General features: G+C 70.5%; 3 protein-coding genes across 5 annotated transcripts; 1 reads left to right on the top strand and 2 right to left on the bottom strand.

Annotated features, from left to right (window-relative positions):
• The first annotated feature begins 394 nt into the window (after window positions 1-394).
• Window positions 395-7616, top strand: OCLN (occludin). Of its 3 annotated transcripts, XM_068420646.1 has the most exons (9): window positions 395-421; window positions 1488-1533; window positions 1909-2643; window positions 3719-3877; window positions 5576-5739; window positions 5833-6021; window positions 6100-6271; window positions 6934-6975; window positions 7088-7616. In XM_068420646.1, exons 3-9 carry the CDS (start codon window positions 1951-1953, stop codon window positions 7187-7189), a joined length of 1521 nt encoding a protein of 506 aa, XP_068276747.1. In that variant the 5' UTR covers window positions 395-421; window positions 1488-1533; window positions 1909-1950; the 3' UTR covers window positions 7190-7616. The 3 variants fall into 3 exon arrangements, with proteins under 3 accessions (XP_068276747.1, XP_068276749.1, XP_068276748.1); XM_068420648.1 differs by lacking the exon at window positions 1488-1533 and having other exon boundaries at window positions 408-421; XM_068420647.1 differs by lacking the exon at window positions 395-421 and having other exon boundaries at window positions 1456-1533.
• Window positions 7617-8096: 480 nt separating this feature from the next.
• NR2F6 (nuclear receptor subfamily 2 group F member 6) lies at window positions 8097-15765 on the bottom strand. Its single transcript, XM_068420544.1, has 4 exons — window positions 15016-15765; window positions 11880-11974; window positions 10080-10604; window positions 8097-9450 (listed from the first exon to the last, which is right to left on the bottom strand). Exons 1-4 carry the CDS (start codon window positions 15264-15266, stop codon window positions 9176-9178), a joined length of 1146 nt encoding a protein of 381 aa, XP_068276645.1. The 5' UTR covers window positions 15267-15765; the 3' UTR covers window positions 8097-9175.
• Window positions 15766-18802: 3037 nt separating this feature from the next.
• On the bottom strand, window positions 18803-23050 carry USHBP1 (USH1 protein network component harmonin binding protein 1). Its single transcript, XM_068420701.1, is given in 15 exon segments — window positions 18803-19054; window positions 19559-19681; window positions 19783-19874; window positions 19943-19993; window positions 19995-20135; window positions 20216-20441; window positions 20520-20646; window positions 20968-21257; window positions 21358-21410; window positions 21555-21656; window positions 21736-21954; window positions 22027-22154; window positions 22247-22338; window positions 22421-22593; window positions 22890-23050. Coding segments are annotated over 15 exon segments (1998 nt in total). The 5' UTR covers window positions 22899-23050; the 3' UTR covers window positions 18803-18882.
• Between the last annotated feature and the right edge of the window lie 567 nt (window positions 23051-23617).

The raw sequence follows: 23617 nt of genomic DNA, 5'->3' as shown, positions 1-23617 counted from the left end.
CGATGTTTTTTTAATAAACCACGGTGATATTTTGGGGGGGGTCTCACCGCGCACCCCGGAGCACCCCCCCCGCCGGGTCCCGGCAGCCCCGGTACCCCCGACCCCAGGAAAACAACGGGGACACACACAGAGCCCCTACCCCAAAGCCCGGAGGGACCCCGGGAGCGGCGGGACCCCAACCGGGGTCGTGTGTCCCCCCCACCCGCTCCCTCCGGGGCCGCCGGGACGGAGCCGCCCGGGCTGCGGCGCTGAGAGCGGCGGCGGCGGCGGCAGCGGGGGCGGCCCCGGGGCTCCCCCCCCCCGCCCCATCCCACCCCTCCCCGGAGGCGGAAACCGGGGCCGGGCCGGGGCCGGTCTCCAGCCGCCGCCGCCGCTCCCGGCTGCCATTTTAAGGTGAACAAAGAGGCGGAGGCGCGGGCAGGTGAGTGGCTCCGCGGCGGACGGGACCCCCCGGTACCGGTACCGGCACCGGTAGCGGGGGGCCAGCGAGCTCCCGGTACGGGAGGGCGCGCCCGGGGGTCCCCACGCCCCGCTGTGCACGGGGGTCCGTCCTTCCCCGCCGCCCCGGTGCGACTCGCGGACCCCACCGAGCTCCCCACCGGTACCGGGGTCCCTACCGGCACCGCGATCCCCGCCAGTACCGGGATCCCCTCGGGGGTCCCCACCAGTACAGGGATCCGCACCGGTACCGGGGTCCCCACCGGTACCAGGTTCCCCAGTGGCACCGGGATCCCCACCGGCACCGGGGGCTCCCGCAGCCGCAGCCCCGGCGGGTGGAAGGCGAGAGGCGGCGGCTCCTCCCGGGGCAGCGGGGCCGGGGGTCTCTCTGCCCACCCGGTGCCCCCGCAGCGGGGTGGGGACCCCCGGAGCCCCCGGTCCCGTGTCCTCCCCTCCGGCATTGGAGTGCTCCGGGTCGCCGCGCCCCCGGTACGGCTCCGGGAGCCCGGGACTCCCCAGCCCCGCGCCGGGAGGGGTCCTCGGTGGGGCGGGGGGGTCAGACCGCGGCCCCGGGGGTTAATCCCCGGTGGCGGAGGCGCCGCCCCGACCGGGGTCGGTGGGTGTGGGGTTTGCAGGGGGGGTGGGTTGAGGGACTGGGACCCCCTGAAGGGGTGTTTTGGCTTGGACACCCCGCGGAGGGGCTGCCCCGGACCCCCGCGGGCACCTCCAGGACGGCGGCTGCACCCCAGAGCCCCGGTGCCCACCCTTGCTGCGGGTCACAGGGTGCCACCCCCCCCCCACCCTCACCCCGGGGGCCCGATCCTGCCCGCTGGGCCCTGGCACCGGGCGGCCGCGTTGGGTTTCCCCCGAGGGTTCGGGTTCCTCCCCGCTGCGGGCCGGGGGGGCTTCACCTCGGGGGGTCTCTGGGTGGGGGGGGGCTCTGCATCGATTTTTTTTAGAACACCCACATTTTTTAAAACCTCTTTGCAGCTTTCGCCGGGGTTCCCAGCGTGCCCCGTGTTAGTGTTGTTGTTATTTTTTTAATCCAGCCCGATCTGCTTACGGAGGAGCCCCCGGGGTTAGCGCCAGCCTCGGGTAAGAGGTTTGCTGGTTTAATTAGAATTTAAACAATCCAATTCATTCCGGTGGTGTGGGGGGGGGGGTGGGGGGGCCAGCGTGGCAGGGTCTTGTGCGCGGGGCAGGGCTGGGGTGCGACCTGGCAGCTTTCGCTGGGAGATGCTCGGTGAGTCACTTCTCCTCCCCGTGCCTCAGTTTCCCCGTGAGCGGCGGTGACTCCGGTGGCGTGGCGTTGGGCACGGGCAGGCGGTTGTTGACGATGCCGTCGGGCTGGTGACGGGGACCAAAGTCCCTGACGGGCGTGTGGAGACGTAGAAACCCGGCAGTGCCGCCTCGCAAGGCCGCGGCGCCGGTGCCGGCACCTCCCGACGGCTCCGTCCCTCTCCCTGCCAGGGTCTCCATCGCCGCCCACCCGCGCCGGACCCCACCGCCACCATGTTCGGCAAGAAGTCCTACGACGGCCCCCCCACAGGCTACGGACCCCCCACGGGTGATTACGGCTACGCCTACGACGCCCGCTCGCCCCCGCCGGGCTCCTACTACATCGAGGACGCGCCGCAGCACTTCTACAAGTGGACGTCGCCACCCGGCGTGGTGAGGATCCTGGAGGCCATCGTCATCCTCCTCTGCATCGCCATCTTCGCCTGCGTGGCCTCCACCCTGGCCTGGGAGTACGGCTACGGCTTGGGGGGGGCTTATGGCAACGGGCTGGGGGGCTTCTACGGCTCCGGCTACTACGGCAGCGGGTTGAACTACGGCTACGGCTACGGCTACGGGGGCTACGGGGGCTACTACGGCGGCGTCACCAACCCGCGGGCGGCCAACAGCTTCATGATCGCCATGGCCGTGCTCTGCTTCCTGGCCCAGCTGGGGCTCTTCGTCGCCAGCGTCAGCAAATCGAGCGGCTCCCGCTCGCGGCGCTTCTACCTGGTGGTGATCGTGGTGTGCGCCGTGCTGGCCTTCGTCATGCTCATCGCCTCCATCGTCTACATCGTGGGGGTCAACCCCCAGGCGCAGATGACCGGCAGCTACTACTACAACCCCCTGCTGACCATGTGCAGCCAGATGTATGGCAGCACCTACATGAACCAGTACATCTACCACTACTGCACCGTGGACCCCCAGGAGGTGAGGGTGCGCCCAGCTCCGGCCAGACCCCCCCTCTTGGAGCCACGCAAACCCCTCGCTCCGCGTCCAGCGTGAGCCAGGGCGGCGCGGGAGGGAGAGCACCGGTGACCGGGCGTCCTGCCCTTGGCACGGGTCCCCAGCTGGGGGGTTTGGTGGGTTTGGTGGTACCGGTCACCGTTTCGTGGCCGCGGAGGGTGAGGGGTGGCTGCTGGTGCCAGATCCCAGCCCAGCTGCTTGCCAGGGCGAGCTGGGGGCTGCGGGAGGAACCGGGGCTGCGGGAGGAACCGGCTGCCCGCGCCGGGGAGTTTCGGGGAGGGGACGGGCTGCCGTCGCGGTGCAGAACCTGGTATCTGGTACTTTGGTCTCCCCGGTTGTAAAAGTGTTTGAGCGAGGCTGGGACAGGCTGTGTGTGGCAGGGTGGGTGCGGGGTCAGGGTGCCAGCTCTCCCCGAGCGCCCGTGGTGCTGCCAGCCCGGTGGGTCAGTGGGGCAGTGAGAGCCTTGAAAAACAAGGTCCCTGCGCCCCGGTTTCGGCTGGGGCCGGCGGGGATCCTGCGTGGCACCTGGGCTGGGACCGGTGCTGCCGGTTCCCGTCCGGCTGTGCCGCATTCCTGCGCCGGGAGCGGGCGGGGGGAGCTGGGGCACCCCGCTGCTCCGGGCAGAGGCCAAGCGGGGCCTCATCCGTCCTCGCCCAGCCCCGGTGGCGGGGCAGCCGCGGGGGTCTGGCTCGTGGGAAACCACCCGGGCTGCGCGGTGCGGGGTCCGGCGCGTGGCCGAGCCGGCAGCGGGGTCGGGGTGCTGCACAGAGGTGCCGGAGGGTGCCAGCTCCCTGCTGCTCCCCGAGGGTGAAAATCCACCCCCCAAAAGCTCTCGAACCCCTGAGGGGCTCTGTCCTTCTGCCCAGCACGGGGGTCCCCTGCCACTCTCCCCCCGCTGTGGTGGGGGTCCAACACTGGGAGGATTTGGGGATGAGGGGAGCAACTCCTGCTCAGCCCAGGGAGGTGTGGGGTGCCCGGACCCCCCGATGGGGTCTTCGCAGCCCCCCACCCTGAGAGCCCCCTCCCTCCGCCCCTCCAGGCCGTGGCCATCGTCTGCGGGTTCCTCATCGTCATCCTCCTCTGCCTCATCTGCTTCTTCGCTCACAAGACGCGGAGCAAGATCTGGAAGTACGGGAAACCCAACATCTACTGGGACAAGGTGCCCGTGGTCCAGGAGGGGCCCAACGTGGAGGAGTGGGTGAGTCGGAGCCTGGGCTGGGGGTGCCAGTGGGTGCCCGGGGCTGGGGCGGGGGGGGCTCCCCCTGCATCTCCCCGAGCATCCTCCCTGCCTGCCCTTCGTCATCGGGGCTGAGCGTGATGAAGGCAGCACTGGGGTGAGCAGAGCCTGTGCTGTGCCCCTCTCCCAAGCCAGGGCTTTGTGCCAGGAGCCTCTTTGTGCCCGGCTTGTGCCACCCCCGGTGCCTGGTCCCGCCGTGTTTGCGCACCGCGGCTCCCGGTTATCGCCGCCGGTGCGACGCTGTGCCCGGCGCTCGCCGGGTCCCTCCCTGTCACCCCGTTCCCCCCTAGCCGGTACCGTTCCCCCTGGACGACAAACAGGGTGGGATCTGATGGGCCGGGTGCCAGGAGGCTCCGTGTGCTGTCCCCGTGCCTGGGGACGCCGGCGTGACCGTCCGCACCGATTGGTTTCGGTCTTGGCAATGATTAACTGGGCTCCGTGGGGCCGGGCCACCCCGCTGCCACCACGGGAGCCAGGGCCTTTGCAGCCACCAAACTGGCACCGCTGGGGCTCTGAATGAGCCCTTGTCCCTTGGGTGGGGGGTGCCGGGGAGCCCCTCGCCGCGGCTCAGCCCCCGTGGCCATGCCGGTGCCCGCCTGGCCCCAGGAGCTGGTGTCCCCGCAGGAGCTGGTGCGGGAAGTCTGCAGCATCCCGGGGGGGCACAGAGCCTCTGAACACCCCCCCCTGCCCTGGCACATGGCTCTGGGGGTGCTGCCGTGCCGAGGGGCTGCCCGGGCCCCCGTGGGAGCCGGGACAGGCCGCTGCGTGCGCGGGGGCCGCCCTGTCCCTGTCACCGTCCCCATCCCCGTGAGGCCGGGGGGTGCCGGGCGCTGCCCCCCCTCGCTGCGGTGCCTGCGCCCCGCCGTGCCGGTAGCTCGGTGTTTGTTTTTCACTCTGCAGCAATACCTTTGTTCTGGTTTATTTATTTTCGTTCCGGTCCCTCCCTGGTGAAGCATTTCCTGGCCCGCGGGGGGCCCGGGCGGCTGCGGGGGGCAGGACCCCAGGCTCCCCCCTCACCTGCCCTGCGGGGGGTCCCCGCTCTGCCCGGTGCCCCCCATCCCAGCGGCGTGGGGGTCACACATCCCCCCGCCGTGGGGAGGTGCCGGGGTGTGAAACCCTCCTGGGGACACCTTGTTCCCTGTTTATGGCCGGGACCGAGATAACGGGTGACCTTCGAGCAGGTGTGAGCCGCCGGGCGCCGCTGCCTCGGCGTGGCACGGGGACATGGCTGTCCCCACGCTGGTGGCCACCAGTGGCCACCTCACCTGGTGGCCCCATCAGGTAGAGCAGGGCCAGGAGCGGCCCCCCAATTAACCGTGTCCTCGTTAATCAGGGGGGGAAGTGCTGGAGGAAGCTCGGAGCTGACGTCCCCAGGGCCACGGTCCCTTCCGGCACAAACAGCCACAAAGGCCAGGAAGGAAGGGGGAGGCAGGGACGGACGGACGGATGTCTGTCCCTCCAGCCCCACGTCCTCCTTGGGGCACCCTCGGGGCAGCAGCGAGGGTCCGGGGGGACGATGCTGGATGGGGTGAACACACAGCCCTGGCAAAGCCTGGGGGTGTCACCCTGGGGGTGCAGAGCGGGTGCCAGGCCCCCCCCAAGCTGTGTGTCCGTCCCCACCGCCCCGGTCCCACGGCTGAGCCCCTCTCCCCGCCCCAGGTGAAGAACGTGGCGGACGGGGCGAGCGTGCAGGACGAGACGGCCACGCTCGCCTACTCGGAGAAGCCGACGAGCCCCATCACGGCACCACCCTACAGCCCCCCCTCCTACACCTACGCCCCCCAAAACGGGTATTACCCCACCGGGACCTACAGCAGCCGGGGGTGAGTGGCCGGGCAGGGGGTGGTAGGGCTGGGGTGGGGGGGGGCAGGTCCTGGGACACCCATCCCTGGGTGACGTCCCCGTGTCCCTCGCAGCGACCAGCCGGACCGGGCGGGCAGCCCCAGCCCCGCGGAGGAGAAGGCGCGGGAGCAGCCCCCCAAGCCCCCCGCCCGCCGCGGCCGCCGCCGCCGCCGCAACCCCGAGCTGGACGAGTCGCAGTACGAGACCGACTACACCACGGCTGTGGAGTCCGGCGACGAGCGGGACCAGGACCAGTGGGCCAGGTGAGAGGGGACCCCTGGGAGCCCCCCCCAGCTCCCCAGGCTGCCCCTCGGGGGGCTGACCGTGCCCCTCTCCCGCAGCCTCTACCCCCCCATCTCCTCGGACGGCACCCGCCAGAGGTACAAGCAGGAGTTCGACACCGACCTGAGGCGCTACAAGCAGCTCTGCGCCGAGATGGACAGCGTCAACGACCGCCTCAACCTGCTCAGCAAACAGCTCGACAGCGTGGCCGAGGACAGTCCCCAGTACCAGGTCAGGGCTCCCGGGGAGACATGGGGACACTGCGGGGCTACTGGGATGCTGCAGGGCATCAGGGTACTCCAGGGCATCGGGGGTGGATGCTGTGGGGCATCAAGATGCTGCAGGTCATCAGGGATGGATGCTGTGGGGCATCGGGGATGGATGCTGTGGGGCATTGGGGTGCTGTGGGGCATCGGGGATGGATGCTGTGGGGTATCGGGGTCTCTGGGACATGGGGGATGGATGCTGTGGGGCATTGGGGTGCTGCGGGGCATCGGGGATGGATGCTGTGGGGTATCGGGGTCTCTGGGACATGGGGGATGGATGCTGTGGGGCACTGGGGTGCTGCGGGGCATCAGGGATTGATGCTGTGGGGCATCGTGGATGCTGTGGGGCACTGGGGATGCTGCAGGGCATTGGGGTGCTATGGGGCATCAGGGATTGATGCTGTGGGGCACCGGGGATGCCGCAGGGCGTTGGGGACACTGCAGAGCATCAGGGATGCTGTGGGGTACCAGGGACACTATAGGGCAGGAGGGGATGGCTGCTGTGGGGCATCAGGGGTGCCACGGGGTGCAGGTCACTGCTGGTCCCCATGGGCCACCCACCCTCATGTCCCCTGCCATGGTGCCGGTTGTGACCCCCCCCCCCCAAACCTCCCCTTCCCTCCGCAGGACGTCGCAGAGGAGTACAACAGGCTGAAGGACCTAAAGCGGGTGAGTGGGGGGTCCCTGTTTGCAGCAGGGGGGGGGGGGGGAGGTTGGGGCGATGCCCCTGTGCCCCCCGCAGCCCCCTCCCACGGCTCAGCCCCCCCCCACTGCCTTGCAGAGCCCCGACTACCAGACCAAGAAGCTGGAGACCAAAACCCTGCGCAACAAACTCTTCCACATCAAGAGGATGGTGAGCGACTACGACAAGGTGCGGGGGTAGCCTGTGCCCCGCCACCCCTCACCAGGGCAGGATGGGCACGAGGGGCTCCCCCCTCCCCACCTGCCCCCTCCAGAGACTTTGGTGCGTTTTGTACCTTTGTTTGTATAAAAAAACACCCCCAACCCCAAGAGCCAAAGCCCCCGCGTGCTGTCGGTGCCAAGGGCCGTGGTGCTCCCGCCTCCCCTGCCATGCCAGGGGCCGTGGGACCCCCCCCCTGCTGCTGTAAAGCCATGTGGGGGGGGTCTGCTGGCCCTGCTGGCACCAGGGCCGGGGTACTAATGTGTGGGGATGTTCAGAGCTGAGCATCCCTCGGCCGGGCACCCAGGGAGGGGGGTCAGAGCCCCACAGCCCCCCCAGGCTGGGGCTGCCTTGTGGGGAGCAGCCCTGGGTGGGGGGGGGGGATGTTTTATAAGGAACTGGCTGAAACTGTGTCATTTTTGTTTTCTTTTTTAAGTAAATAAACTGTATCTATTGATTTTAAAGAGGGGGCTGGAGTGAATGGGGAGCGGTACCTCCGGCGGGACCCCCCCTGTCTCAAGCCCCTCACCTTGGAACCCCCAAACTCCTCACATTGGGGGCAGCAAACCCCAAATCCCCCTCGTTTCTCCCCAAAAACCAGGCACACCCCTCCGTGCTGGCTCCTGCTCCCCTTCACCCCACTGATCCCCTTCTCCCCCCGTGACAGGATTTAGTCCCAAGGGACCCCTGGGTTGAAGAACATCACTCGGGGGGTCCCTCAATCCCCAGAATTTCCAGAAAAATCCACTTTTAGGTGCTTTGGGGCTTAATTTTTTTTGGGGGGGACCCTATCACCCACTCTGCTCCTTCCCCCCATCACCCCGGGGTGGGTTCCAGCATTGCTGCAGGACGAGCCCCCTTCCCTGCCCCCAGCACGTCCCCGCCAGTGTAACAAACATCTTTTTTTATTAACTTCAGTTAATTTGTTTAGTATCATTGAACAAGGATTATATTTTTCTTTTTTTTCACTGAATCAATCTAAATGACAAATCCCCGGCCAAATCCTGCCTCCGTCTCGTTGCACGGTGGGTACCCCTGAGAAGCAGAGCCTGGGGCGTCCCCCATCCCTCCGAGGTCCCTCTGCCCCCCCCATCTGTCCCTTCCTCCATCATCAGCTGGATCTTTTGGGGGTTTCCTCCCCCCCAAAGTCTTCCTTTTCCCCACAATTGGCTTGAAAAACAAAAATAATGAGGCACAGGACCAGAGCGAGCGTGGAGGGGGGGTGCTGGCACCCATGTCCCCTGGTGTGGGGACGGGGGTGAGTGCTGGCTCTGGGGAGGGGACAAAGCACCCAGCGAGGCAGCGGGGAAGGGCTGGGTGCTGTGCAGCACCCAAAAAAAAAAAAAAAAAAGGACCATTTGGTTTGCACCCTCTGTGGTGCACAGCTGCCTGGGTACCCCCATCACCTCCTAGGTACCCCCCTGGGTACCCCCATCACCTCCCGGGTACCCCCGTCACCTCCTGGGTACCCCCTCGGGTACCCCCATCACCTCCCGGGTACCCCCATCTCCTCCTGGGTACCCCCATCGCCTCCTGGGTACCCCCTCATCCTCTCCCCTGTGCCCCGACCGTGGTGATGATGCTTCAGGGGGAAGATCAGGGCAGGGGGCTGGGCCCAGGCACGGACAAGCCCCGTGTCCCCCCCCCCCAAAAAAAGGGGCTGCTCCAAGCTCAGCGCTTCAGTCCTCGAGGCTGGATCTGGGGATGCTCCAAGGTCCCCAGGGGGGACCGGGGCGGTGTGAGCCCCACTCCCCGGGGGTACGGGAGAGTTCGGTGTCCGACAGCGGCGGCACGGCCGGTACCTTTGGGTTTGGGACAACACCGCGACCACCCTGCTTTGGGAGGGGGCTGCGGCGGACGGATGGCTGCGGGGCTGGGGGGGGCCGGCACAGTTCGGGGCTCCCCGGGGATGGCACCGTGAATCCGTGGTGTCCCTGGGCAGGGGGATGGGGGGGGTGGCTCCGTCCCCTACTGCCCCGTCCCGTAGGGCCAGTTGAAGGTGCTCCCGGACAGCAGCATGTCCCTGATTAGTGTCTCGATGGGCGTCTTCCCCACGAGCCTCATGAAGAAGAGCTGGGAGATGAGGGCGGCGGGCACGGCGCGCAGGGCGGGCAGGCGCAGCAGGAGCCGCCCGAAGCGCTGGGGCTGCGCCGGGTACTGCGCCCGCACGTACTCCGTCAGGGCCACCTGCGCCTTCTCCTGCAGCCCCTCCACGTGCGCCGCGTCCGAGAGCCCGCAGGCGTCTGCGGGGGAGAGGGGAGGGAGGGGGTCAGTGGCTGGAGACCCCCATGATACCCCCAGCGAGCCCCCCACTGCCCCGCTCCTCCAGGGATGCCGCGGTGAGACCATGGCTCGGGGATGCTCTGGCTGCTGCAGTGTGTCCCTGCGGCACGGGATGAGCACAGAGGGACCCCCCAAGACCCCCCCGGTGTTTGCCCCACTGCAGGTCCCCTCCCCACCGCCCCGGGGAAGCTCAGCCCAGACGGACGAGCCGGGATGCTCCAAACCACGGTGGAGAAGCGTGGGGGCACAAGGACCCTCTGCCACCTGCAAAGGGCTGCTGCAGTGTGTCCCTGCGGCATGGGATGAGCACAGAGGGACCGAGTGACCCCCCAAGACCCCCCCGGGGCACATTTGTCTTACTGCAGGTCCCATCCCCACCACCCCGGGGAAGCTCAGCCCAAATGGACAAGCTGGGATGCTCCAAACCACAGTGGAGAAGCACCAGGGCACGAGGACCCTCTGCCACCCCCCCACCCCAAGAGCCACACGATGCTCCCTGGACCCCAAATCCCGAGGGAAACGGGGGGCAGGTTCTCCCCGAGGGCTCAGGGCTCCGTGGGACGGAGACGGGGCCGGCGCCCCGACCTACCCGGCGTGAAGAGCGCGATGGCTTTGAGGCAGCTGTACTCGGCCGAGTCCACCTGGAGCCGGTTGAGCTTCTCCACCTGATCCTGGAAGATGCGGATCTGGTCCATGAAGGAGACGACGCGGTCGGCCGACATGGGGGAGGCGTGGAAGCCGGCGGCGGCCAGCAGCGGGGCCATGTGCAGCGGCAGCGCCGACTGCGCCGCGTTGAGGACGAAGAGCTCGCTCCAGCTGAGCCGCAGCAGGGCCACCTGGTCGGAGACGGGCAGCTCGGGGAAGAAGGGGATGTTACGGGCCCACTCCACGGTGCTGAAGAGGAGGCGGGCGGCCAGCTCGCAGATGTTGTCGATGCCCATGACGCTGCCCTGCTGCGCGTACTGCGAGCCGTAGCGGGCGGCCGGGTAGGGCTCGGCCCGCAGCAGCTGCGAGATCAGCTCCGACACCGGCTGCCCGTTGAAGTACTCGCCGCTGGGCATGGGGTTGGGGCTGGTGCTGGAGTGGCTGGGGGGGATCCGACCCCGCTGCACGGCTGGAGGGGAGAGGAGAGGGGAGGGGAGGTGGCTGCCTGCTCCTGCAGCCCCCGGCCCGCTCCTGGGGGGCACACGGGATGCCCCACGGAGGATGAGGATGCTCCCGGCATCCCCAGCAGGGAGGAACCTGCCACCCCGGGGCACAACGGGCTGGAGGAGAGGGAGGTGGTGCCACCACTGAGCTGTTCATCCCGGTGATGCACCGGCGGTTCCCAGGCTTGGCCACGGCTCCGGCCACGCCGTGCCACCTCCTCCTCTGCAAGGGCCTGGGAAAGGCCACGGCTCCGGCCACGCCGTGCCACACCGGGTGCCACACCGGCACCACGGCCCCGCTGCGCCAGCTGCAGCTACCCAAGGCCATCGCTACCCAAGGTCATCGCGTGCCCGCCGGCTACCCAAGGTCATCACGTGGCAGCAATCATTTATTTGCAAACAAAACGTCCATCTTGGGAGCGTCGTTAACCCCGGGGCACTCCCCCCTCCTAATTGCGTTCGGGGAAGGGGCCATTTCTCAGCTGCACACCCCCCCCCCCCCCCCGCCATTAGCACCCACTATTTGCTCAGTCCCTGGTAATTAATTTATGGGCTGTTCACGAGCCACTTAAATGAGAGCTCTAAATCATGCTAAGTGGCAATAACGCCATCTCGACTCCTCGGGAAAGGAGGGAATTACTGTCCTGCTCCCAGGATCCTTCCCTGCATTGGTGCCACCTGCCCCCAAGCAGCCCTGGCACCGTCCCTGGCACCTCCATCCCCACCTGGGTTCAGCCCCCCCGTCCTGCCAGGGGGGATTTGAGATTTTGGGCTAAACCCTTCATTTGCAGCAGCCTGGGAAGCAGTCGGGGTTGTCACCCCCGGGCGATGGGGACAAGCAGGGGATTTGTAGGGCTCTGGCCCTTCCCAGCCGACCTCTGCCATGCCCGGGGCACCGGGGCCGACCTGGCTCCAGGTGTGTCACCTTATCAGCTCGAGGCTCCGGCTTTTCCAAACAAACACCACCTGCTGCCGGCGCCCAGGGCCGCTCAAGGAGACAAAAAAAGGGGGGGGGGAAATGGGGGGGGGGGGGTTGATGCAACCAGGGTTCCCGGAGAGGTGGGAGAGCGCCCGGCTGCAGTGGGACCAGAGTGGGTGACAGCAGCACCAGGACCCCATGGGAACCATCCCCATGGCACTGGGGTTCACCAGGACCCCCCGGGAACCATCCCCATCCCCGTGGCACTGGGGTTCACCGGGACCCCCGGGAACTGTCCCCATCCCCGTGGCACCGGCCTTACCTTCCTTCCTCATGCCCACGCGGAAGCACTTCTTCAGGCGGCAGTACTGGCATTGGTTGCGGTGGTGCTGGTCGATCTGGCAGTCGCGGTTGGACCTGCGGGCAGGACCGGGCAAGGTGAGGTGCCAGGGAGGAGCGAGGCGATGGGTCCCTGCCACCCACCTCCCCACCTCCCTCGGGCAAAGCCCTTCGCCTCCGAGCGTGGCCCCTCCACCACGCCGGTGCCCGGCTGTGCCACGCAGACGCCGGCGCTCCGGGCTGCACCCAGATGCTATGGAAACAGTGATTGCCCGCAGCAAGGGCTGCTGGCTGGCACTGCCAGTGATGCCCAGGGGCTGGCAGAAAGCTGGAGAGACCCCCGGGGCTCCCGTCCTCGGGGACACTAAGGGACGGGTGCCGGGGAGCGATCCCCTGTGTCCCGGCACATGGCAGGGGGGGGCAGCGGCGGAGTGGGGTCTGCACTGGCTGGAGGGATGTTTCCCCCCAGGCAACCTTGGACACTGTGATGGGAGTCCTGCCGCGGGCAAGGAGCCGCGGGCACCGGGCAGCCACGCACCAGGGCACCACCAACACCAGCACCGACCGCTGCTCCCGCGGCACCGCGGGGAGCGAGGTGCTGGGACAGGCTCCGAGACACGTCCCCGATGGGCACCATGAGCGTCCGACCCCCCCAGCCCTGATCCCCCAGGGCTACGTGTGCGCGCGGCCGAGGGATGCGGCGGGGCACGGGTGACACCGGGCGCTCGCTTCCCACCCGAAGGCTGTGGCGGCGAACGGGGGTTACCGGTAAAAAATAAGAAATAAAAATAAGAAATCAAGGTTAGGGCAGAGAAAGCAGCAGGGCCAGGTCGCGTCAGCGTCCGGCAGCAGCTCGGCTCTGCCTGGGAATCCCGACACGAGTCTCCTCGTCCCTACACGGCCCCAGAGGCGAGCGGCAGGGGCTCCCCCCGCGCTCCAGCCGGCATTAATTCACCCCGAACATCCCCACCGCGCTCCCGCACGTCCGCAAACGTGTCGCTGATAAAAAAGTGATTCCGGCAGAGGAGAAAAGCGATAGCGGATCAAAACGTCAGGTTACATCTTCATCAGGCAAAGCTCTCAGCGCCGCAGCCAAACCGCCCGGCCAGGGCCTGGCTGACCCTCACCGTGGCCTCGGGGCACCGGCCCCAGCACTAGGAAAACCCTTAAAAATCCTCTCGGCTCCCGCCAGCGGCTCAGAGCAAGTTTCCCAACCGAGAGGCTGCAGCGACCTGGGAAAGTGTGAGAACACAAAAGGCGTATACTGTGCTAATTATGTAATTAGAACATGTAATTATTTAGTGCAAGAACTAAACTGAATCCAAGTCACTTTTAATATTCAAATGAGAGCAATCTTGGCTTGATGCTGCGTTTGACTCCTCGAACAAAGCAGATACCGGGGGAATTGTTCCCGGCCCCTCCACCACTTACTCCCTAAAACCAACTGTTTTCCTATTGCACCGAATCATTTGCCAGCACAAAGGGGGAGAAAAAACCCCCCAAACACCTGCAGTAGGTGCCCAGGGACAAGCGCAGGGTAAAATCTTGGCTGCTCAAGCCCCTCCATCACCCCCGCACCTCAGCGGCATCTGGGCCGCAGCGTCCGTCCCTCTCTGGGGAGCCCCGATCCGGCCTGTCCTTCGCTCCAGGAATTTCTCACAAGCCCCGTGTATCCCCCGGCTTCACACCATCAATCCCGAGCAGCCGCTCGGCTCAGTCTGCTGGTAAGATCCCGCTGCTCAGATGGGGAAACTGAGGCAGGGCCGGGGGCGATGCACACGCTGCATCCGCGGCGGGAGGACGCTGCAGGACCGGGGGTGACGGCAGCTGAACCCTGCCCCACGCCGGCAGCTCCACGGCCACGAGCGGCTCGGCTGACGTCAGCCAGGCCCCGGCAGCGCCGGTGCCGGGAGCTGCCAGGAGAGGAGATGCTGTGCACGGGGGAGGCCGAATCTAGGCCGCCCAAACGAGAGCAAGGCGGCTCGGAGACGGCTCGTGCCGCAGGAGCAGCGCTGGCCCTTCCCTCCCCGCGGCCTCTCGGCGCCGCGAGACGCAGCTCGAAGCAGCCGGCCCCCCTCGGGCGGGGAGAGAGCGGGGTGCGGAGGCAGGGTGCCCTGCTCCGGCGCGGCTGCGGGGTGCCCACGGCCAGCATGCGGGTGCCACCCTCGCAGCACCCTCCCTGGCTCAGCAAACGCTGCTGGAAGCGCTTGTGTGTGGATCCAGACGTGCGAGCGAGCCCCTATATCCACCTTCGCCCCTCGGGGAGCAGCCCAGAGCCGGGGCTCCCCGGGACGTGCCGGCCAGCCCGCGGCTCGCCTCGAGCCCAGCAGAAACTCCAGAGTTATTTGCAGCTCCAAACTTCGCTGGGGTCGGGTCCTGGTCCTGCCGGGGGGCCCGGATCCACCGGGGCGCGGGGGCCGCAGCCTCCGGCTCAGCAGCGTCTCACCGGCTCCGCGCCCACGGCACGCCGGGCTGGTGACACCTCCGGTTAAAATTATACCCGGTGCCGCACTGGTGCTGCCTCCGGGGAGAGCGGCCGTGACCGAAGTGACTCACGGCCACGGCGCGTTTGCAGGCATCAGCCTGGAACGGGAATTAATGCCGGAGCAGAGGCGGGCGATGACGAGGACCCGGACACCGGCTGTGCCCTACGGCCCCGGGGACGAGGTGGCCAGGGCATCCATCCATCCCTCCATCCATCCATCCATCCCTCCATCCCTCGGGGGCTGGGGATGTGCCAGGCAGCGGGGCTATGGATGGGGGGGTGAAGAGCACGGAGGGACCCTGTGCCACGCTGGGGGACCCTGTGCCATGCTGGGGGACACTGTGCCACACCGGGGGACCCCGTACTGCACCGAGGGACCCTGTGCCACGCCGGGGGACACTGTGCCTCGCCGGGGGACACCGTGCCACGCCAGGGGACCCCGTGCAGCTGCATCGGGGCCCCCACAGCGCTGCAGCGGGGCCAGTGCGCAGCCACGGCAGGGCCAGCGCAGAGCTGCACCGGGGCCACCGCAGAGCCACGCCGGGGACCCGCACCGGGGAAGCCACCCCGGGGGCCCCCCTCCGAGCCGCAGCCGTGCCAGGGCTGACCCCCCCCGGTCCCCCCCAGCCCCTACCTGCAGGTGTAGCTGAGGTTCCTGCGGATGCTGCGCTTGAAGAAGCTCTTGCAGCCCTCGCAGGTGAACACCCCGTAGTGCTTCCCGCTGGACTTGTCCCCGCACACCACGCAGTCCACCGCCGCCCCGGCCCGCTCCTCCTCGCCGTGCTCCGCGTCGCTGCCGCCGCCCGCCGGGGACGCCGCCTCCTCCCCGCCGCCGCCGCCGCCGCCGCCGTTGGGCTCGCCCCAGCCGCCGGCCACCATGGCCATGGCTCCGCGGCCCCGGGGCTCAGCGCCGGCCCCGCCGCCGCATGGAGCGGCGCCCGGTCCGCGGCGCCCGGCGCCTCCCGGAACGAGTTGAGCAAGTTCGGGGGGGGCGGGCGGCCGCTTTGGGGGGGTTTTAGGGGTTGTTTTTTTTTTCCTGTTGTTGTTGTTTTCTCCCCCCTCCTCCTCTATCCCAGGGCTCCCTCCTCCCCCGTTAACGGGGGGGCCCCGCGGAAACTTTGCGGCGGCGGCAGCGGGGCTCGGCGCATCCCCCCGCGGGGCGCGGCGGCCGCCCCGGGGCTCGGCCGCATGCGGGGGCCGCCGCCGCTGCCCGCCCCCGGTGGCTCCGCGGCACCGGCAGAGGAGGAGGAGGAGGAGGAGGAAGAGGAGGCGGCGCTGCCCCGGCCCGCCCTCGCCCCTACGGGCCCCGCCGCCGCCGCCGCTGCATGCAGCCCGCTCCGGGTCCGGCTCCGGCGGGACCGGCTCCGCCGAGCCCCGGGGCTCTCCCCGCCTCCCGCGAAAGAGCAAAGTTCAGCCGCTGCCGCGGTGGCCGCCCTGGATGCTCCTCCCCGTCCTCCTCCCCTTCCGCTCGCCGGGTCCTGCCCCGGCCCCGGCCCCGGCCCCGCCGCACCGGGCCGCCCCCGCCGCCCCCCGCCGGGCCGGGAGCGGGGGGACGGGGCGGGCAACACCGCACCGGAGCGGGCAGGGCAGGGCGGGTCGGTACCGGGGCTGGGCACGGCAGGGGCTGGGCGGCTCCGTGGGCCGGTGGTACCGGTTGTGACGGAGGCGGGCACGGCCCCGGTGCGGGGCCGGGTACGGGCAGGGCGATGCCGTGGGTTGGCAGCAGCGGAGGTGGCTGGATGTGACCCCCCTCTGGTCACCCCCCGCTTTGGGGACCGGAGCCCTTCGGTGGCCCCGGGAGTGCTCAGCACCTCGCCCCGGGGGGGCTGCACCGGGACCCGGCGTGCGGGGCCAGGCCACGCCGCGGGCTGCGGTTACGGCTGCGGTTACGGCTGCGGTCCTTGTCCCCCCCCCACAAAGTGACCTCTAAGCCGCAGGGTGCGGCAACGGGCAGATTCACCACCGAGCTCTGGGGTCCCCTCGGGGACGGGCACCGAGCCCCGCTGCAGCCCTGCCACGCACGGGCAGAGCTCGGCCGCCGCGGCGCGGTGCGGCGTGACACCGGTCGGGGCTGCGGGGGCTGCGGTGGGGCGATGGGGAGCGATGGGGAGCGATGCCCCACGGCTGGCCCGTGGCCAAGCTGCCAGCACCGGCGATGCCCTCCTCTTGCCAACAGCCCCGGCGGGAGCTTTAATTACCGCAAACAGCACGAGGCCGCGGCTGTGCCAGGGGTGCTCCTGCGGTACCCGGGGTTCCCTCGGGTACCACCGCCCTGCGCAGCCCCTGGGACGGGGTGAAGGGCTGGATGCGGCCCCGTGAAATCGGTTTGTAATGTGGTTCATCAGGTCGGACCCGTAGGAGCTCGTCGGCCGGGCCGGGGTGCCGGCGGTGGGTGCCTGCGGCTGCCCTGGTAATCATTAACGGAGGAATAAACTGTGCGGAAAGGTGCTTGACCCGGGAGCAGCCCCGCGGTATCGCCCGCCTTCGCCTTTCACCCGGGGGCCAAACTCCTGGCCGTGCCTCAGCGGCCCCGGTGTCTCCCGGCATCGCACCTTTCACCTTGGGGGCAAAGTCCATCGGGCAGGGCGCGGAGCTGGGCTGCAGGTGGGCTGGGTGCCCCCCACACACCCCTGTCCCCCTTGGGGGGACCCCACGCCGAGGTCCCAGCTCGGGCCGGGCGAGGATGCTGATGCTGAGTGGAGCAGCCAGTGATGCCCACGCTGTGGGGACGGGCTGGGACCGAGCGCTGCCGGGACCTTGGCGGCACCTCGTGCCACCGTCCTTGGCATTCCCGACCCACTCGTCTCCATGGGCGTTAGAGGAAAGGCAAAGCGAAGCCCGGAGATGGGGCGCGGTGGATGGGTTACGGCTCCGGCCATAAATACAACCTCCATTTCCTCCTGGCGGGAGGGTTCTCTGCTCACCGGGTACCCGCTACTGCGGCCGTGCCGAGGTGCCCGGCGAGGGGCCGATGCCGCAGGGCTGCCGCGGTCGGGGAGCGACAGAGGGGAAGGGGCTCGGGGTGACCCCAGTGCGGGCAGGGGGGTCCCCCCCACCTGCAGCCGGCCCCGGTTCTCCTTTCTCCTCTGGCAGGCCGTGATTTATGGCCCTTTCCCTGCCGCTCCCCCGCCTCCTCCTCGCCCCCTGCAAAAAATAATAATCCGGGAACAAAGGAGGAAATTGGATCTTCTGCCCCGGCCCCGCGGCGGGGGCCGCGTTTGTTTTGACGTCGGTGTCCAGTGGGCGAAGGCGTTTGATCTCCGGAGGAATTCCTCCTTCCTCGCGCTGCTCCGCTGACTCCGCCGCACAAAAGGGCCCCCGGGAGCTGCCGGCGCGTTTCGTGCCGCCCCGACGCCCCCGGGAAGGGTCCGGGCACGGCAGAGGCGCCCGCCGGGCTCGGGGAAGGTTCTGGGCTCGGTGTCGGACCCGGATCCGGTGCGGGGATGGGCAGCAGCGGCGTCACCGCGCTCCCCTGGGCATGGTGGGGACAGCGCAGCCTTGGGGACCCCGTCCCCGCTGGTGCCCCTGGGGGGAACTGGTCAGGCCCTGGGGTCAGTGGGACGTGGCGGGGGGACCCCTCTAGCCAGGGTGGGGGTGACGGGGCATCCCTCCTGCCCTCCCCCTCCTCGCAGCACCCAGGGCTGAGCCCCCCCGGCCCCCCCGGCCCTTTCACGGGGCTCTCGGCGGAGCCTGACCCCGCACAAAGCCCCCAGGAGCCCATTTGAATCTGAAAAGGGGTCTGAGCGCAGGGCCCTGACCTTCAACCTGCGGGTCAGCCCCTCCACGCCACCGGGACCCCCCCACGAGCCGGGGTCCCCACCGGAGCCTGGCCCCGGGGATGCGGGCAGGGCCAGGGGCTGGGAGCGGGCGTCCCCCTCGCTGCCCTCGCCATCACCACGGCTCTGGGTATCGACCCACGGAGCCTTGAACTCCGCCGCGGGGTCTCTCCGGGGAGGCTCGGGGCTCCTTTTAGCCTATCAATAGCTCCGTGCCTCAGTTTCCCCTCCCACCCTGCAGCGTGTGCGCGCCCCGGCTGCCCCCCAGCCCTGCGCATCCCCCTCCACACCCACGCTCAGCCCCCTCCCGCTATCCAAGCGCCCCGTCGTGCTGGGGTCCAGGCTGCCACATCCAGCCCCCCCTGGCACAGCCCCGCTGCCAGGCCCCCCCCCGCGATGCCCCCGGCGCAGGGTCACTGCTCCCCTTCCCCCCTGAATATTCATGGGGCCGCGGCCGCCTCGGCCACCGCCGTCACCTTTGATCCCGCGTCGGGGATAACGAAACGGCTTCATCTGCGCCGGGGAGGGGACGGCCTTTGTCCCCGGCCCCGCTGCCAGGAGCCGAGCTGGGGGTCCGGCTGCCCGAGTGTGCCCCCCGCCCCGAGCATGCCCCCCAACCCCAACCACGCGGGGCTGGCAGAGCCGTGAGCGTCGCTGGTTTATTCTCCCCGGGGTTCAGCCGGCACCTCCCGGCACGGGGCGTCTCGGCGGTGCCAGGGGGGTCCCTAGATGCAGGTCTCGCTGCCGGCCGTCGCCTGCTCCAGGGTGTGCAGCCTGCGGGCCAGCGCCTGTGCCCGCCGGGCCAGCTGCCTGCGCAGGGCACCGGCCTGCGCCTCCAGCCGCCGCAGCTGGGCCGCCTGCTTGCGCCGGGCGCCGCGGTACGCCAGGGCCAGCGCGCTGCGGGGGCCACGCTCAGCACCGCACCAGGGGCACGGCACCGAGGGCACCGCGCTCAGCATCGCACCGGGGGCATGGCACCGCGCTTGGCATCGCACCAGGGGCATGGCACCGAGGGGACCATGCTCAGCATCACACTGGGGGCACGGCACCGCGCCTGGCATCGCACCGGGGGCATGGCACCAAGGGGACCACGCTCAGCACCACACTGGGGCACCACGGGCACCGTGCTCAGCATTGCACTGGGGGCACGGCACCATGCTCGGCATCGCACCGGGGCACCGAGGGGACCATGCTCAGCATCGCACCGGAGGCACAGCATCGCGCTTGGCATCGCACCGGGGGCACAGCACCATGGCGCCACGCTCAGCATCACACCGGGGCACCATGGCACCGAGGGGACTGCAGGGACCACGTGGGCAGGAGGGACCATGCACCGGGGCGGGGCGGGAGCGTGGGTTTGGGGTGTGCGGGGTGGGGGTGTAGCGGGCGCCTCGTGCCCACCTGTGAGCGTGGAAGGAGTCGGCGGTGAGGGCGACGCACCGCGCCTGCTGCGCGCGGCTGGCGGCACTGCTCCGCTCCAGGGACAGCACCAGCGCCTGCGCCCGGGCCTGCAGCTCCTCTGCCCTGGGGACACCCACCCGCATGGCAGCCAGTCCCCCGGCATGCTGCCCGCCACCGGCATGGCTCCCTGTGGCTCCCCGTGGCACACTGGTGAGGTCTCTTACCGGGCCAGGGCGCGGAGCAGCTCTTCCCCCATCCTCTCCGGGTCCGGAGGGTGCCGGGGAGCCGCCGCTCCCACCCGGGCGGTTTGGGTGTCCTGCAGAGGCTGGGTGTGGGTGCCACCCCTGGGGAGGGTCCCCGCGGGGCGCTCGGGGCCGTCCTTACCTCCTCGCTGCTGCTGGAGCTGCTGGGGGGGGCTGGGGGGGGAGCTGGGCCCCCCGTCCCGCTCCCGCTCCAGGTGCTGGAGCACCAGGCGCAGGGCAGCCTCCCGCGGCCCCTGCCCGGCCCCCAGCACCTCCAGACCCCGCTTCTCCCTCTCCGCCAGCTGCAGCCGCGTCTTCAGGTCGCCCATGGCCTCCTGGCAGGGCAGGGGAAACTGAGGCACGGGCCCTGCGGAGAGCCGGGGGGGACCCAGGGGTCTGCCCCCCCTCATCTCACCTTGAGCATCGCCAAGTCCCGCAGCAGCTCCGCTTTCTCCGGCCGCCTCCAGCCGGGCAGCAGAGCCCTGGCATCCCGCAGCGCCCGCTCGGCCCGGGCGCGGGCGGCCTCGCCGCGGTGGGTGCCGGCGTGGGGGGGTGCCGGGGCGTCGCGCAGGGACCCCTCCACGGCCGCCTGCTCCGCGCGCAGCCGGCGGATGTGCTCGCGCAGGGCCTCCTCCTCCATGCTGCGGGGACGCGGGCGGGTGGGCACGGGGACAGCTCAGCCCCTCACCCAGCGTCACCCCCCCTGCCCCCCCCGGTACCTCTGCACCCCGGGGCAGCCGCTGTCGCCGCTCTCCTCGTGCCCGTCCGGCTCCACTTGCTGCGGCCCCTCCGTCGCCGTGGGGCCGGACCCCCGCCCGTGCCCGGGGTGCTGCTCCCCTGGCACCCCTGGGCACGGGTGGGCAGCGGTCAGGCAGGCATCCTGCGCCAGGACGTGCCCACAGGGGCTGTGCTGGGCACCGGGGTCCCCCAGCACCCTTCCTGCACCCGCCCATATCCGTAACCATCTCCCCAGCGCCCCTGGGCATCCCTGTGCCCCCCAACATCCTCCTGACCCCCCTCCAGTGCCCCTCCCGCATCCCACTCTGCCCCCCTCTATCCCCCCCTGCACCCTCCTGCACCCCCTCACCCCCCGAGCACCCCCCCAGCACCCTCCCTGACCCCCCCCAGCACCCCCCACCCCCCAGCACCCCCCAGCCTGGCACTCACCGCCACAGGCACCATCCTGCTCCCTGCCCGGCTTTGCCCGCACCAGCTCGAGGAGGGCGGCGTAGGCCCCCCCGCAGCGCTCGCTGCAGGCAGAGGGGCTCAGCGTGGCACCGCGGGCAGTGCCCCCCCCCCCGCGCCCCCGTGCCCACCTGCAGCGCAGCGCCAGGCGCAGCGCGGTGCCGCGGGACTCGTGCTGGCTCAGCACCATGCTGAGCCGCTCCGCGTCGCTCTTGCACTCCTGCAGCGCGGCCGCCAGCTCCCGGTTCACCTCCTGCAGCCTCCCCAGGCACCTGGGCACCGCCGGCACCCGGCGCCGTGCCTCAGTTTCCCCACCGGCGAGGGCTCGGCAGCCCCTGGGGCTGGTGGGGTGGGTAGGGGGGGGGAACTCACCCCTGCAGCTGCTGCACCCGCTGCTCCTGCTCCAGGCTGGCCCCCCCCGAGGGCTGGGGGGAGAGGGGGGGCTGAGCGCCGTGGGGCTGAGCACCGTCGCGGGGCTGGGGCTGCGGAGGGGACAGGCAGAGCCCGGCGCGGTGCGGGGCCGGGGTCCCGCCGCTGAGCCCCGCTCCGTGCCGCAGCCCCGCACTCACCTGGGGCTCCCCCAGCTCCGGGGGGCTGCCGAGCCCGGGGGTGTCACCGCCGGAGCCCCCCGGCTCCTCCAGCCTGGCCAGAGCCTCCCGCAGGTCCCGCACCTGCACCGAGCACCGGGCTGAGCCCTGGGGGGTGCCCCAGGGCAGTGCCCCCCCCGCTCGCCGTGCCCCCGGCACCCACCTTGCACCGCAGCCGGTCACGCTCCCCCCACAGCGCCCGCAGCGAGGCCGTGGCCCGGCTCAGCTCCTCGTCCCGGCGCCCCACGGCCGCCCGCAGGGCCACATTCCTCGCCGCCGCCGCCGCCGCCTCCTCCGCCAGCAGCCCCTCGCCCGCTCCCTCCTCCCGGCGGCCGGTCGCCCTCCCGGCCCAGCCCGGTGTCCGGTCCAGCTCCTCCAGGCTCTGGGGATATGGGGTCGGTCAGCCGGTGCCCATCGCCTTGGCGTCTGGGCTGAGCACGCTGGCGTGGCTCACCTTGGCCGCCCGCGCCCACTCCTCGTCGGGCACGGGCTGAGCCGGCGCCCGCCGGTGCCGGGAGAAGACGGCGCGTTCCAGCGAGCTCACGGCGTGCTGCAGGTCGGCGAAGAGGTCGGGGCCGTGGGCTGGGGAGAGGGAGCGCGGCCGGGGTCAGGTCCCTGTGGCAGGCACGGCCTGGCACGGCCTGGCACAGCATGGCACAGCACGGCACACCCACCTTCCAGACCACTGGTGGTGCCATCAAGGCGCCGGGGCCGCGGGCTGGCAGCGGGGAGGCTGGCGGTGCCCTCCCGGCCCTCCTCATCCTCCCTGCAGGGTGGCGAAGGCCAGAGATGGAGGGGGCTGGGCGGTGGCAACCCCCCGGTGCCCCGTGGCCGCCACGTGCCGGTACCTGCCCGCGTGGTGCTGCAGCCGCTCGGCTCTCCGGTGCAGCCGGGCCACCGTGGCCAGCAGCCCGGCGATGCGCTCCTCGTAGCGCAGGATGCCCTCGGTGTCCCCCGCCATGTCCTCGTCGTCATCATCCTCTTCCTCATCCTCCTCCTCGCCCGGCGGGAGCTGCGGGGGCTGCGGGTACCAGGGGTGTCTGCTGGGCCCGTCTGGCACTGGGGGTCTCAGGGGGTGGCACCCGCTGGGATTTGCTGGGGTGGGGGCGAGTTTTGGCCACCAGCCGCCGGCCGTGGCACCTCGCCCCGCTCCCCGGAGCCAGGGCTGGGCAGGACCCAGCACCGCCGCGCCAGGAGCCTGGCACCGGCACCGGGGCTGCCTGCGGCCGGTGGGCGCCCGTGGGGGGCACGAGGAGGCCCCCGGCCAACGCGGGTCCAGCCCCTGGCAGCGCCCGTCCCACTGGACACCCCACTTGCCTTCTCCATCGTGGTCACCTCGTGCGGTGACACCCCGCGCCAGCCGGTGCCCGTCCCCGGGGCTCGTCCCGCTCCCACGGCTCCGGGGGGCTCCGGGGGGCTCCGGGGGGCTCCCGGCACGTCCTGGCCGCGCTGCTGGCCCCGGCCCTGGGCCTTTCCCTGTCCCGGTTCCTGCCCCGGTTTCCTCTTCCTCGCCGCCTCCCGCGCTTTAACCGTTGCGCTGCCCCGTGCCCGGCCCCCGGTGACGCCGTCTCGGGGGGCTCAGCCCCCCAACGCCCTCCCGCCCCGCTCTGCCCCACACCGGGACCCTCCCCGCGTGCCCGGGGCTCCCTCGTGCCCAGCTGGGGGGATGCCCCCGGCTGCGCGTCCCTGAGCGTCCCCCGGAGTTTGGGGGGGGGCACCCAGAGCACTTGGGGGGCGCAGGAGCGTTTGGGGTGCTATGGGGCGCTGGGGTGTGTGGGGCGGGAGGCGGCCGGCCCGGGGGTGCTGTGGGCAGCCTGGGGGTGTTTGGGTGCGGGAGGGTGGTGCTTGGGGTGCGAAGGGGGGGCTGCGGGGGTATTTAGGGTGCGGGGGGGGGGACAGCGCGTGGGTGCTGGAGGGTGCTGTGTGGGTGTTGGGGCAGAGCGTGAGGATTTGGGGTGCAGAGGGGTGTGTAGGGGGGGGTCTGTGGGTGCTCAGGGTGCCCGGGGTGGTGCAGGGGGGTGTATAGGGGTATGTGGGGTGCAGGG

The sequence above is a fragment of the Nyctibius grandis genome, chromosome 31, assembly GCF_013368605.1.
Source record: "Nyctibius grandis isolate bNycGra1 chromosome 31, bNycGra1.pri, whole genome shotgun sequence".
In the NCBI taxonomy this organism is placed as follows: domain Eukaryota; kingdom Metazoa; phylum Chordata; class Aves; order Nyctibiiformes; family Nyctibiidae; genus Nyctibius; species Nyctibius grandis.
Note: the sequence above shows the minus strand (reverse complement) of the source record. Positions and strands in the feature narration are given on the sequence as shown.